Source organism: Strix aluco, chromosome 3, assembly GCF_031877795.1.
Source record: "Strix aluco isolate bStrAlu1 chromosome 3, bStrAlu1.hap1, whole genome shotgun sequence".
Taxonomy (NCBI): Eukaryota; Metazoa; Chordata; class Aves; order Strigiformes; family Strigidae; genus Strix; species Strix aluco.
Window position 1 is genome coordinate 129,118,515 of NC_133933.1, and position 14,657 is coordinate 129,133,171.

The 14,657-nt window shown below is 53.4% G+C and overlaps 1 protein-coding gene across 1 annotated transcript; it reads right to left on the reverse strand.

Moving 5' to 3' along the window:
* Window positions 1-140: 140 nt before the first annotated feature.
* On the reverse strand, window positions 141-13,632 carry FDFT1 (farnesyl-diphosphate farnesyltransferase 1). Its single transcript, XM_074820265.1, has 8 exons — window positions 13,477-13,632; window positions 12,557-12,654; window positions 7,956-8,139; window positions 5,333-5,461; window positions 4,657-4,848; window positions 3,479-3,655; window positions 3,077-3,229; window positions 141-1,855 (listed from the first exon to the last, which is right to left on the reverse strand). Exons 1-8 carry the CDS (start codon window positions 13,591-13,593, stop codon window positions 1,634-1,636), a joined length of 1,272 nt encoding a protein of 423 aa, XP_074676366.1. The 5' UTR covers window positions 13,594-13,632; the 3' UTR covers window positions 141-1,633.
* Between the last annotated feature and the right edge of the window lie 1,025 nt (window positions 13,633-14,657).

The window sequence follows — 14,657 nt, forward strand, 5'->3', positions numbered from 1 at the left end:
CTTTGGGGTCTGGCACACAAGGCTTTACCACGATGCCTGTGAGTGGCAGCAAGGAAGCATCTGCATTTCGTCTCAGCTGAGGGTTTGTAACTTGTGGCATGGTGGGGAATTACCAGTGTAAAAGAAATGAGAGCTAAAAATTATTTTTTTTCCCAAAGAAAACTTTAATTTCAACAAGACAGGAAGCTGCACAAAGAGAGCTACCGCAAGTTTTTTTTTAAACAATAGCTTAAAACTATCTACATTGGTAGTTGTGGAGTAGGGGTCCTCCCTCTCAGTAACAGTCTGGCCACAGGGGCTTGGCCTTGCAAAGGCCACCAAAGTGTACCTGGTAGACTCAGCTCTGTCCTGCACCAGGCCACAGGCTGTCCTCCCCTTCACAAAGGCAAAGCAGCATTTGGGGGTAACAGAGACCATGAAAACAAAAATCCACCAGAAGCGTTGCTTCATCTTCTCACCCAAGCTGTTCCCAGGAGGAACATGGTGCACGTGTAAGTCCAGCCTGATGTGTTTCAAAACAACAGTGGAAGCCTCTTCCAGTTTGCATGTTAGTTTAACCCTAAAGCATCATCCTAAATTAGAGCCAAGTGGGCCAGGGAAACCTGCCCTGGCCCTCTGCTCAGTGGCTCAAGCATTCCCAGCCCAGGGATAGGCTCACTGCTGCCTTTTAGGGCAGCCAATGCACCAAGGCTCCCCAAAAAGCATCCCATAAGGGACAGCATGGTACAAACCTTCGCTCTACTGCCCTGCAGAGGCAGTCAGTGCTGCTCTGCCACAGCCCCCCATCACCTTGGGCTGAAGCAGTGAAGTCAGGCACAGGGTTATTAGCTCAGGGCCATGCAAGCAGCTCCCTTCTCCTCTGAACCAGCTTCCCAGCTGCTAAAACACAAAGCTTTGCAAGTGCAGGGTGCCATCTGCTAGAGGGCAGGGAACCACAATAGCTGGCTTTTGGCTGGGGGCACATTAAAGTGGACAGAGCATCCCACCTCCTACGTTATTTAACATTGACAGGGCTTGTTTCAAGCCTAGCAGCCTCCTTCAGCACAACAATAGAAATGTGAAGGTTGCCTCTGCCTGTTTCCAGCATGTCAACGAGCCTGGGCTGAGGGCCACAAAGCGGCCAGAGCTTTTTCCCTGGATAAGGAAGCATGTTCCTCTCCTGGCTGACGCAGCATCCTTCCAGTGTGGAGCAGGCACCAGAGGCGACAGGGAAGAGGCTGCTTAAGAAAGGGAAGCAAAACCCAGAAGGTTTTGCTCAGCTCTGAGCTGGAAAGGTCTCAAGCAAGAAAACAGGCAACTGGAGTTTCTATTTAAAACCATCCTAACTGAAAAAAAAATTCAGGTAAACCATCCAACAGGAAAGAAAGGGGAAAAAAAAAATTCAACCCCAAACAGTAAGACTCCGATTAGCGTTTGTAACCATCCAAGCAGATGGCAAAGGCGGTGAGGAGCGGAGTCCGGCAACGCTGCACCGTCACCCCGCGGCTGCAGCTCACCAGTGTCCCGTCCTCGTCACCATCCCGGGCCCCATGGCACCCAGGGGCCTGGCCATCCCCACTGGCAGGGGACGAGGAGCCTCCTGCCTCCACTGCCCGTCCGCTGAACACCTCTCCCCCCGCCCGCCCGCTGCCCATCAGTTTTCGCCCGCCTGGACGTACTCCTCGGTGGCTTTGGAGATGGTGCTGAGGTACTGCCAGCTCAGGGCGGCCAGGAGCATGGCGCACGACAGGTAAATGGGGGAGTAGTGGTGGCGTGATGCCATGGGGCTGCCGGGTAAGCTCATGGCACGGATGGAGGCGATGACCTGCTGCGTCTTGTTGGATGATGGGTCCGTACTGGGGATCTTCTGGTAGATCTGGGGAGGGAGGAAGGAAGAGCTGTGGTTCCCACCCAAGGCTGAGGAGATAAATGGGATTACTACATGGAATAGGAAGACTTAATGGCTGCTGTGTCCTCGAGAGCAACCTCAGTGGTGGACTGCCATGGAACAAGGCCCAGCTGCAAGGGATGCCTGGATGGGGCCAGGGGCCATTTCCCTCGAGAGCTGCATTAAGCCAAACAGCCTCTTGAGGGCACCCAATGACGGGAGATGGACCACAGGGCCTCAGAATATCCCTCAACCACACGTGGTATTGCTGGGACCAGTAGTTCTTGCCCAGCAATCCTCACTGCCACTGCGCTGCAGCCCACCCCAAACCAGTGAGGACATCCCAGTGTCCCCAGCAGCTGGTGTGACCACCAGGAAATGTCCTCCTCTGTCAGATAACCCCATGGTTTTTGGGGTTTTCTTTTCATGATCTGCAAACCCAATGGACTTTGCGATACTTTTCTGCATGACTCTTAGGGAGACATGCACAAGCAAAGACCCTGGGCTAAGGTGTCACTGTCCCTTGCCGTGAGGTTAGCCAGCCTGCAAAGGGAGCTCTAATAACCCACGGTTTGGGGTCTCCCTGATGCAGAAGTAACATCTTTTTACTGAACAGCCCATGCTGGATTTGTGTTTTTTTCAGGTTTTTTGTGGTTTTTTTTCCCCCCAAGAATCCATCCACCAGTTGTTCCCCACGTGAACTTTTAGCCTCCACAGTACACAACCAGGGGTGCTTTAAGAACACGCAGAGTTGCCCTCATTTACTGTTGGCCACGGAGCACAAGGAAATAACCACCGCATCATGCTGCCAGCTGCATCTACAGACACAGAGAAAACAAGACTGCTCGCTGGAGCAGCTCATGGGGAGACGGTGCACCCTGTTTGTGTGGGAAAGGTCCTCTACGCCTGCTCAGCCCAAGGGAAGCCCTGAGCTGGGACAGCCGACTCCTCTGGTTCTCCACCAGAAGGATGGCAGCACCTCGGTCTCTGCCTCTCAACACAGGCACAGACCAAGGGTACGTTCAAGGGAACACCTCAAGCACCCAATTTGGTCCAAGTCAAAACCACATCTGGGTCACCGTGCCCTGGCACCACTGAATTAAGGGACCTAGGGAAAGGATTAAGAGATTCATGTGTCTTCCTGATTTCACACCAGGAATGAGGACGGGACCAGACAGAAACTACTCAAAGCAAGCTGCTCAAACCTACCTCTTCCACATACTGGTACATGATGGCTTTGACAGCTTGGATGTTTGTGGCATCCATCATTAGAGTGACAGCTTGTCCTTTCCGGATCTTCACGACACCCCTGAACACCTGCTTGTTGTTATAGCAGGCAGCCAATGTGGCAATAGCCATCACCTAAGGAGAAACACCAAGAGGCCTTACTGCATTGCAAGGAGCTTGCCAAGGGAGTAACCTTGGCCCTAGTGAAATCGATGGCAAACTACTCTGGAATGAAGCCACAATCTCACCAACAGCAGAAACAGCAGGTACCAAGAAAGAAGGAATATAAGGCTAATACTGACATGATATATAATCCCCCCACACCTCCAACTCCTCATCAGCTGGGCTGCTGCTGCTGAATAACCACCCGAAAGCTTAACTCACCTGGGGGATAGCACAGAAGTTGAAGACAGTTTGGTTTTTCAGGCGGGATAAGTATGTGAGGACATCAGGGACATGGTGGAGGGCGTTGGTGATGAGCTCATTCAGACACTGGACAGCCATATCGATGTTCTCTGGTTTGGCAAGATCTGAGAGCTTCTTTGCGTATCTGCTCCAAACCTAAACATCAAGATAAGGACTCACAAGTTGGAGGGTACATTCATGCCGTAAGAGAAATATCAATAACAGTCTGAGGTCTGGGAGAGCACCAAGAACCACCCATGAAAGCCTTGAAGGATTGGTGCTTACTAGGCTAAAGAAAAGAAGGGTGGGCAAGCTGTGGAGACATGACAGTGGCCTTCGTATATACAAAAGGATTGCAAAGAAGAAGGATGCAACTCATCTCCACACCTTCTCAAGGCAGGGCAAGGAAAAGACGCCTCACACATCAGGCTGACATCAAGAAATGCTCTGAGACAGGTGAGCCACATGGAAAAGAGAGAAAAATTCTTGGAGGGCCTCAAGAAGAGCAGACAAGCATGTGTCAGGCACAGGCAGAACCGACCCTGCCTTTGGGAACACACTAGGTAACCCCTCGAGATCTCATCCTGTCTTATCCTCCCTCATTCCTAGAACCAACATAACAGAGAGGGAAAAAAGCTGCCCAACAAGTTCTTGGCAGTGTGGGGAGACATTACCTTGTCCCCACATCTGTACCCAGACAGCTGTCATCAGAAAAACTGTTATTATCAAGCAGATGTACAACCACCAGTAGAAATCTTATGCAGCACAGCTTTACTGTAGGGTCTTAACAAAATTAAAGCAGACTGCCAAGTCTCTCCTGTGAATTTTGATTTAAAGGAACGTGAGAGACACTGCAATTTTAGCTGTGCACCTTCTGCTATGCACCTTGTAATACATTCCCAAGACAGGAAAACACGGACAGTTGGCTCCACCCATTACAGGTCTTGGACAGAAGTATGAAAGACTGACAAAGGACACCAACAAATGGTGGGAAAACTCTGGCTTTGGGGATTTTAAAGGAAATTCCAGCAGGATCTCCTCTAAGGAGAGCATGCAACTCATTGTATCAGAGCAGCAACAACAGTACTTCCAGTCTTGGTGCATTTCCCAAAGAGGCACAGCAGAAATGCTCCCCCCAAGGCAGTGTTTTCCCTCACCTCTCTGGGCCAAAACTCCCTCCCATCCAGCTGGTCTTCCAGATAGTCACGGATGATGTTGGTTTTCTGCAGGAAGAGGCCCATGGAGTTGGCCAGCTCTGTGTCCTCCCCGACGATAGGTTCTTCTAGCTCTGATGCAGAGAAGAGACGGGAAAGGCCAATCCCCACCAGCCCAGCAACGTAGTGACAATACTGCAAAGCACCGAGAGGGAAGGGGGCAGAAAACAAACAGGATAAAAGAAGTAGTTACAAAAGAGCTGCCTATTTGCCACAGTGAGTTTTACAAAAGAAGATGATCAGAAGTAACTGACAATACATTTTCTGCAAGTTTTCACAGCCCTCCCTGGGATGTCTCAGCTTTCCCGTGGCCAGCAAACACCTCACCCAGGATGTCCCACCATGGTGCCACTCTGCCTCCAGCAGCCGAATGAACTGCCCACAGGGAAACAGCTGATATCATGGGTCACCCAAAACATGTGCTGGTGGGCAAGACCAACAGTCCATGCCATCCTCCTGTTACCCACAGGACCAGCAGTCTCTCAAAGCCTTCCTGAGCCCACACAGCCTCTCTCATTCAGCTGAACCCTCTTCCCACAGGGATGCTGTTTCCTCTTTCCCCAGAGACAAGGTGGACCCTACTCATGTTCAGTCCACTCCTCCATCTGGGCTGACTTACCCTATCCCACTCATGCTGAGAGTCCACCTTCTTCTCCAAGAACTCTGCCATCCCGACACCCATCTTGTGGCAAACATCTGAAATCACGTCCTGGTAGACCTTTGACAGGTTCCTGAACTCCATGGAGATCTGCAGCACAAACCATCACGAGGAAAAAAAAATGACAGTGTCAGGAAAAAATAGCAGAGCTCAACATTTATTAAGAAATCAGAAAAAGACTGTTTACCAGGCTCTTATCCTGCCCTGGCTGGAGATCTAGGACAACTCCCACAACCAGAGTTGTTTCAAGGCCCTTAAAGCACAGGCTCGGTCTGTTCTCAGTCTAAACGGTATGGTCTCTGGCAGCAGATCAGACACAGCAGTATCTTTGAGAAGGCTCTGTGGCCTTGGACTGTATCACCTGGGAGTTGCAGGACAAAACTAGCTATGCTTCATGCACAGAGTTGGGATTTTTTTTTGTGATTCGTGAGAGCACTCCATCACACCAACCACAGGAAAAGACGGGAGGTTTCTGGTGCTCTGTTCTCCTGAGCCCTCTCCAGCTCTGGCTCCACAGGGCACATTTTGCACAACTGCAAAGGCCTCAAGCAATGGGGAGGATGTGAAATCCTTCTCCTGCATGTCCAATAACATGATTCAGTGACTCAATTGCTCTCACACTGAAAAAAAAAAAAAGAAAAAGTACCTCTTCCCCTTCCTAAAACTGTAGAGCACCACATTTTATTGTGCTGAGCTTTATTCTCTAACTACAGCCAGCCCAGGGTGTGTGTTCAATAAGGGCAGCGGTCTGAATGATTACAGCTCAGACACCATCGCAGACCCAGGCTCTCCTCCTGACTCTATCCACGGCTGCTGGCATATCCTTGCCCTGTGTCTCTGTCTGTAAAATAAACGTATCGACTCTGCTTCTGTCTCAGTGGTTTCAATCCACTACACAGAGAAACTCAATCTGCGAGTACACCTTCACCAAATATTACTAAAATCATACCTGAACATAAACTCAGATTTCCCAAGTGAATAACACATACACACCAAAACAAAGTGCCACAAACACCTTCTCAAAAGCTTTTCTAAAGTACCAAGCCACTGGCATACCTACTATATCTCTATCACTATGCATCAAGAGTCCCCTGACACAGTCACCTCCTATAGCGAACACCCCTCCCAGGCAGGGCACAGCCTTTATTACCCCAAAGCTAAGCATCAAAATTTACAATACACCTCAGTTTTCCAAACAATTATCCTATTCCCATTGCTAGGGAAAGCCTGATGAGGGTAGAATAAATTTAAAATGGTAAAAAGCTGAACAAAACAGAACTTCCTCAGAAAATTAAATGCTCCTCACTCTAACTATTGTACTATTTCTTAAACAGAGCTTAAAGAAACCCTGAAAAATAAACCCAGCTATTCTTGATCAACATGAGCAACAGCAGAACTGCAGCATCCACCAAGGGCTGGTCCTTGTGTCCTCACCAAAACCAGACATGTGTGCCCCCACTCAGCAGAGCCCAGCCTTGTCTTCCAGCCACAGCATCTCCTTCTGCTGTCAGCTTGAAGGATCCCCTCTAGAACGACTGCCCAGATGGGTTCCCCTTTCCACTCTGCAGGTAACACGGCACTGGGAGATGCTGCATCTCGGTGCAGCAAAGCTCCATCATCCCATCGCTTCTGCTGAGGCAGAAACCTGGCAGGAGCCCGGGATGAGCACTGTGGTTTCAGCTCTGCTGCCTGCCATCCTGAGCACCGACAGCACAGAGTCAAGGCCCTACAGCTACATCTGCACCAGTAACTTAAATATCAAGCACGGACTCAATTACCTGCAGCTACTCGATCAGCATGGCCCCTGATGTGCTTCTGACCCCAAGCAATCCCCAGGCAGCGCCTGGGAAGTAGCACGGGCCAGAAAGCACTTCTCAAGGATAGTCTGGGACGCAACCACACTGTTCTGCATGCTGAGAGAGCTTTAATGGCTTGGACATGGCCAGACCTTCTCAACTGGCCTCCAGGTCAGAGAACAGGTTCCAATACTGCTTTAGCTTGCTAGCTGAGATGCAGACTCTGTGGTTTCCTTTTAGAAGGATCCTTAGAGCGGTAAGACTTTGGGCAATATTGTTACTAACAGTGAGGGCGCTTTTTATCTTACATATGTCAAAGACCTGCAGACAGACTCCTGTCGCTCTAGAGCAGATCCTGCAGGACTGCTGTAAACACTAGTCCATCCCTAAGCCAGACGCCAGTCAATCTTTCCTCTTCTCCCTATCTGTTACGGGTCACAGGACACTCAACCCAGGCAATGCACAATGTTGGCCAACAAATCCAAACCATTCTTCACAAGGTGATGGCCGTTTACTCTTCCAACAGGGGAGGCAAAAAGCCACTTTTTAGAGCTGGCACTTTTCCACAGCCAGATCACCTCTGGCTCATACTGAGTCACACAACGTTTGAGTTTCTCACGCCAGCTCTACATCCAGCCCCACGTGCAGGGGATGTAGCTCTTCCGAAGAGCTACAGGCTCGCCAGGGACTGAACGAGCTCAGTAAGCACAAGCAGGCATAACGTGGAGAGATAACTATGTACACAAAGCTGACACAAGGCAGCTGAAGCAAGGAGGTGGACGTCTTACCGTTGGGAAGTCCTCGAGCACCTGTCGGTCCTTCTCTTTGCTCTCCATGTATTTCCACTCTGGTTGATAGAGATAGGAGTGAAACTCATGCAGCATCGGGACCTTTACATCTAAGCTGATGGTCATGTCATCCTCTATAGTGTCCAGGGCACGGAGAACTAGGTAGAATATACAGACGGCATGTCTGGGGTGGGGGGGGAGAAAAAACAATCATCCCTTACTTGGGATTGCCTTCTAGGCAGGACAAAGAGTTTATTAACCACACAGACTTTGGCAGAGGTGCTGCCAGCTCAACACGACATGCACTGGCACCACCAGGTCACCGATGCTGTGGAGGATACAGGCACTTCCAGCACAATTCTCTTTCACGTTTCAAGTAATATTATACTCCAGTCACTGAGCAGAATGAAAAGTGGTGATGTGAAAACCTTCCCAGCCCCCACCATTGTATCCCAACATCTCCTACAGTTTGGAAACCAGCTTTGGACAAGGGATATCCCTCTTCCATTAAATCATAGAACGGTTTGAGTTGGAAAGGACTTTTAAAAGTCATCTAGTCCAACCCCTCTGCAACGAGCAGGGATATCTTCAACTACATCCAGGGCGCCAGCTTCCCCAGGCCTCATCTGGGGACAGTGGCCGTCCCCTGCAGTGAAGGAACGTAAAATAAATGCATTAGAAACATGCTGCTCAAATCCCAGGGTCAAGGGAACAGGATATAGATGGAAAGCACCAACAGCAGCGCTTCCCACCTGCCTTGCTCCTCATCTCCTTGAACCTCCACCCGGAGGTGCCTCCACACAGACTCTCCACAGGCTGACTGCTGCGAAAGCCGCAGCACACAGGAGGCTGGGTTAGGAAACCCAGGTTTTTCCCTTCACGCAGAGAACTACAGCACAGCTTTTGGCTTTCTGAGATGCACATCAGGGAAAGGCCAGGCCTGTAACATCTCCCTGGGCAGGGCACTGCCAGATCCAACCCTGCAAGCAAGGCCAGCACTCTCTAGGACCCAGAGAACAGAGCCCCAGGTCAGCTCAGTGGAAAAAGCAAATGCAAAGTAAGGAAGGGAAAAAAGCAGGTGTACTTTTCCTATCATTTCCCCTTCTCTGCACCCAGCACCCTTTTATCCTGGTTGCAGTGGGACAATGGGGTCCCTTGCTGCACAACATGAATGTCAGGACTGGCAGATACTGCCAAAACACCCTGTTATTTTTAAATCTGCATGCACAAGTTGCTGTATCAAGCACCCCAGCGGAAAGCAGCTGGAGAGCCACTTCCCCTCCCTGTCCCCATCACCCCCTCCTTCCCCACCCAGGCTCCATGTTTCTGCAGCTGAAGCAAAAAAGAAAAAAAAAAGTCCTGATGGCAAGAAACAGTGGCTCCAACTCCAGGATTTATATAAAATTATCCCCTAGCTCTAAATGAGCAGAGTGATACGTCAAGGAGATGATGCGTTTATGAATTGTTTGACAAATGAAAACTAGCTTGGACTGCTTAAATGCTAATTACTAGGCAAAAGCGTTGCTCTCCTGGGATGGACACATGCAAGCAGTGATTAAGCAGCCCAGGAAAACTGACTGGCTCTTAGAGCCAATACTGTTAAATTTGGCATTTTTCCATTAATTGAAGGGTATTTAATATCTCTGTCAAACCACACATCCGAATGCTCACGAGCAGCAATCATGCCCTCCTGTTCCTTTGCATGACCGAGTTTTTCCATATCAACCAGGCTACAAAGGTTCGCACATGCCCGCGACTCCCACCCCCTTTCAGCAGCAAACTCCACTGGCAGCAACGAAGAAAGACAGAGCAGAAGCTGAAACACCATCTCAGAAGCACCTCTCGCATCTACACCATGCCAAGAGAAGAACCAGCAGTAACTCCAGAGCCCAGCATAGTTAAAACACTTATTTAGCACCTCTTCTGCATCCAAACCTTAACTGCATCCCCAGCTTCCATCATCTACTGAATTTAGCTAACTCCATGGCAATTTGGACAAATCAAAAGGCAGAAATGTTTTATGATGAGGGTGGTGAAACACTGGCACAGGTTGCCCAGAGAGGTGGTGGATGCCCCATCCCTGGAAACATTCAAGGCCAGGTTGGACGGGGCTCTGAGCAACCTGATCTCCCTGCTCATTGCAGGGGGGCTGGAACTAAATGATCTTCAAGGTTCCTTCCAACACAAAACAGTCTGTGATTCTATGAAATATAAGATCATAAATACAACCACGCAGTGAGCATGGTCTGCCTGCAGCTCCCCATTTCTCTGCAGGGTTCCCAGGCACCGCTGTCCCAGCTGGGCTCCATGAGATCCATGAGGATGACAAGGGCCAAAGCCACACAGCCTTCACCAGAAACCATGCGTGACAGCGCATGGACACTCTAGCATTACCTCCCCTTCGCACAACTGGAAGTGCCCACTTCCAGAGAGCAAGCCTAGTTTCACCTCAGGGCTCAAGCTCCAGCCCTGTCCTAGGCGCAGCTCCCCCCTTCCCAGGCGAGGGGAGGCGGTCTCTTTTCTCATTTCTCCTTGCCACCACATTCACCTGCTGCCGGGACAAGGCTGGTCCTCTCCACAAAGCAGCTGAACCTCCAGGAACTGATCCCAAAGGGTCCTAGTGACAGGCAGGACCATGGAGCCAGCAGCAGGGGAAGGCAGGAACATCCCTCTCCTCCTCTCTGCCACCAGGACTGGAGTTATGATGTTGACTCATAACTCCTCTCCACTACCAGGATGTTGGTTCAGCTGCTGATGAAGCTGTAGTTTTGAGCCTCCCACCTTCCAAGAAAACGCCCTAACTGTGGAGCAGTGGGCTGGACAAGGCCCTGGCCAGCAAAACACACCGTTTATGGGGCCAAAAAAAATAAGCAAGAAAGAAACAAACTTTAGTTTAACTACCAATGCCCTGGCCTGTGAAGCACTGCTCCAAGCACTCATTCAGAAGCTCTCCATTTTCCAACAATCCTTGGTGGATGCATGGAAACTCCCCTGGGAGCAAGGATGTGAACCAGGGAGCAGGAGCTTCATGCTTCCCCAGCCTTCAAACAAGGAGATTTCACTCCAAAAAAGTTGCAAAGTTGTGGCAGGGGAGGGGACTGGGCTGCAGCATAGGACACTGCGCTCAGGAGCAGACCCCAATCCAGCAAAATTAATTCCTTCTGTAAGCTTGCTGCTCTGCCTATTTCTATATTCTGCCTATTTTGCATTCCCCTCTTTTGTCCCTAAACTCTTCAGTGGAGCTACTGTGCTCTGAAAATTAGTTTCTTCTGATCCACTAGAGTCAGCTGTAATTGGGCAGCAATCCCTGGGCAGCCTAGGTTGCAAAGATCCGGCAATAGCATTTTTAGGATGCCAAGCAGAAGTTTCTGTGCCCTAAGGGGAGGAAGCCTTCCTGATCCGAGCAAGCTGCAATGCAAGGATTAAAGAACAGAAAAGACAGACAAGAAAGAGAACTGCAAGCACAACACATATGGACACTGCCAACAGGTTTCAAGGTGTTTTGATGATTGGTTGGTTGTTTGGGGTTTTTTTTCCTTAATTTCTACATTAGAATTTCTACATTAGCTAATATACCAAGAGTGGAAAAAAAGGTTTAATTCTTGGCCCCACTCACACCTTTCCATGCAACCCTGGCCAAGCCACTGAATTTCTTTGCCTTTCCCATAAAACAGGCTGCAGCCACCATTTCATAAATGCTGGATGCCAGCTACGGGGCAGCATCCAAAACGCCAAACCAGGGCTCAGAAACCCAACAGATAACCAGTGTTCAGGCTGGCGCCTGCAACTGCTCCGCGGAGCTGCAACCACACTAGATGTGTGTAGTGCAACTTGTAGGATTTTGACAATTAACCCGGTTTGGGATGAACTGGAGAGAGATCTATGTATTGAAATCGGTAATTACTGTGTGAACATAAGGAATTATATAAAGCATATATATATATGCACGAGGCCCCAGGCCAGCCGAGCTTTGCATCCTCTGTTGTTATTACCATCGGAAACTTTCCTGCACAGCTCAGCAACATTTGTACACCAAAAAACGAGTGTGCACCAAGCACCCTCCCGCGATCGCGAAGATTTTGAGGCAGCTGCTTCCAAAAGCACCTTCCAGGCAGGGGCTGGACCCTCGGGTCAGCCCCAGGATTTTTGCTCACCTCCTCCCACCGGTGAGGCCACCGTGTCCCTGCGGGTCCCTGCGGCCAAGCGCCAGCCTTGGCACGGCCAGGCCACATTCCCGGGGTGTCACAAACAGCACATGGCCGGGCGTCGTGTTTAACCGTCTGCTGGCTGAGGGGCCGTAGGGCCCGTCCCCAGGCCTGCTCGGGGGCGGGGGGATCCGTGACACCCCGTCAGCTCGGACGTGTAAAACCCCACGTCCAGCTGCAAAGGGTGGGGGGAGGCTGCGCTGAGCATCGTACCCTCCCGGGGCAGAAACGGGGAGGAAGAAGAGGCAGCATTTCCCAGCAGCTCGGCTGAAGAAACACAGGATAGGCATGGATCACCTCCCGGCCAGCCCTGCCTGGGAGCCCCGGTGTCACAGGAGGTGGGGGGGGGCACCGCACCCGCCACCCCCCGGTTCCCCGCCCCCCCTCCCCGCTCACCGGAGCTCTCCGTCCAGGGCCTGGATGACGGCGGCGAAGCTGCGGCTGGTCTGGTTGAGGTAACGGTAGCAGGTCCGGAGGCCGCGTCCCAGCGAGTCCTGCGGGCAGACCGGGGAGCGGGGGGGCGGCGGCTGGAGGCGGGGGGCGGCTGGCGGCGGGGCCGGGGGGGCACTGCGCTGCTGCACCCGCCGCCCGCCGCCCCGCAGCCGCCCCAGCGCCCGGGGGGGACCCCGCGGCGGGGAGAGGGTCAGCGTCCGCTTGAAGAGGGACACGGCTTTGGTGCTGGCCGCCATGGGGGCGCGGCGGCAACGGCAACGGCGGGGGGCTGCGGCCCGCTCCGCCCCCCCTCCGGCCCGCCCGCCCCCTTAACCCGCTCGGCGCCGCGCAGCGCCCGGGGCCGGTGCGGTGGAAGCGCAGAAAGCATCGAGCCGGTGGCACCGGGTCTGTCCTGGGCCCGGACCTACCAAGCGCTGGAGCGGGTGTAACGCTCCGGTGTAACGCACCGGTCCCCTGCAACGCGTGGAAAGCCTGAAGCCAGGGCAAAGCACCGGGCCCCGTGCATCGCTCGGAGCGGTGCAGGGCACGGAAAGCCAAGAGCCGGCACAACGCCCGGGAAGCACCGAGCCCGCGCAAGCCACGCCAAGCCGCGCCGGTGCTGCCCACCGGTAACACCGGGCCGGGGCTGCCCACGGCGGCCGTGCAACGCTCACCCGTGGCAACGCCGCAGCCGCGCAGGGACATGACAGCTCAGCTCAGCTCCCCTCCTCCTCCTCCTCCTCCTCCTCCTCCTCCTCCTCCTCCTCCTGGCCCTCACACCACCGCGGCAGCGCACCCCCCCCTCCCCGGGCACCGCGCACCGCCCGATGGACGGAGATAGCGAAGCGCATCTCGCCCCTGTCAGCGCATCGCGCCGCGCTCACCGGGTCGATGCGCGGCATGACGGCGCGGTAACCGCCCATCTTGAAGCGCAGCAGGTTGTAGATGTCCTCGGGATGGCCCAGCCATTTCCTCAGCAGCTCCATGGGGGCCGCGCTCATCCCCCCGCCGCCGCCAGCCCCCCCGCTCCGCCTTCTACACCGGCCGGTGCTTAACCGGGGCCGCGCGGGTCCCGCCTGTTCCCCGCCCCCCCGCGTCTGCCCCGCCCCTCCGCCAATCAGCTCGCTCGTCCCATGGCCCGGTGGGCCGGCGGGGCGTTTAATTGGCCGAGGCGCGCTCGCACCAGGGGAGCGACAGCCAATAGGAAGGCGGCGGGGCTGGTGTGAGGGCCGCCGGCCGCCGCTGATTGGGTGGCGGCGCCCGTCACCACACGCGGGGCGCCGGCGGAGCGGGAAGGACCGGGTGGCCCACGCAGCTCGGCCCACGCGCGGCCCCGAGCCGCGGAGCCGCTCCCCGTGAGGCCCGCGGGGTCTGGGGATGGCACAGCGCCCTCCTCGTCCTCCCCGAGGCCTTCGGCCCCGCTCCACAGCCCCTTCCCCACACCCCCCTTCCTCAGGCAGCCCCGGCTGCCGCCACCTCCCGCTTCACACAAGAGGCGGGTTTTTGTTTGCTTGTTTTGCGTCATCTTCAGTGTTTTCCCTCTGCTGTCACTGCTCTGGCGTCACCCTTCGCTCAGCGGGATCATCGCAACCTGCCCCGAGTCAGGACAAGAGGCCTCGCTCTCAGCCCTCGTGCTCCGCATTTGGCCCAACTGCCGCCTCACCCCTCGAGGTGTGAGGTTCAGCTTTTGGGGTGCTTCTCTGTGGGGTGTTTTAGGAGCACACTGAAAACCCCCCTCTTCATTCCCAGGCCTTTGCAACACCCTGCAGGACACATCAGCCATCTTTGGCACCACAACCCCATTAATTGGATTATTCAACCCCATAACCTGCAGCCACTCAAGGGCATCGTAGTTAACAGGGGAGAGGCCATGTCAGTCAGAGAGGGACCTGGGGGGGTTTGATTGCCAGCCAGCCAAACATGAGCCAGCAGTGTGCCCAGGTGGCCAATGGCATCCTGGCTTGTATCAGCAATAGTGTGGCCAGCAGGGACAGGGAAGGGATCTTACCCCTGGACTCGGCACTGGTGAGGTCGCCCCTCAATGAGTGGGTTCAGTTTTGGGCCC

Coding starts and splice junctions, on each gene's coding strand:
- FDFT1 (XM_074820265.1), bottom strand. CDS start 13,593: ATGAGCGCGGCCCCCATGGAGCTGCTGAGGAAATGGCTGGGCCATCCC. Junction 12,655..13,476: donor TCATGCCGCGCATCGACCCG/GTGAGCGCGGCG, acceptor GTCTGCCCGCAG/GACTCGCTGGGACGCGGCCT. Junction 8,140..12,556: donor GCCCTGGACGGAGAGCTCCG/GTGAGCGGGGAG, acceptor CCCCCACCCCAG/ACATGCCGTCTGTATATTCT.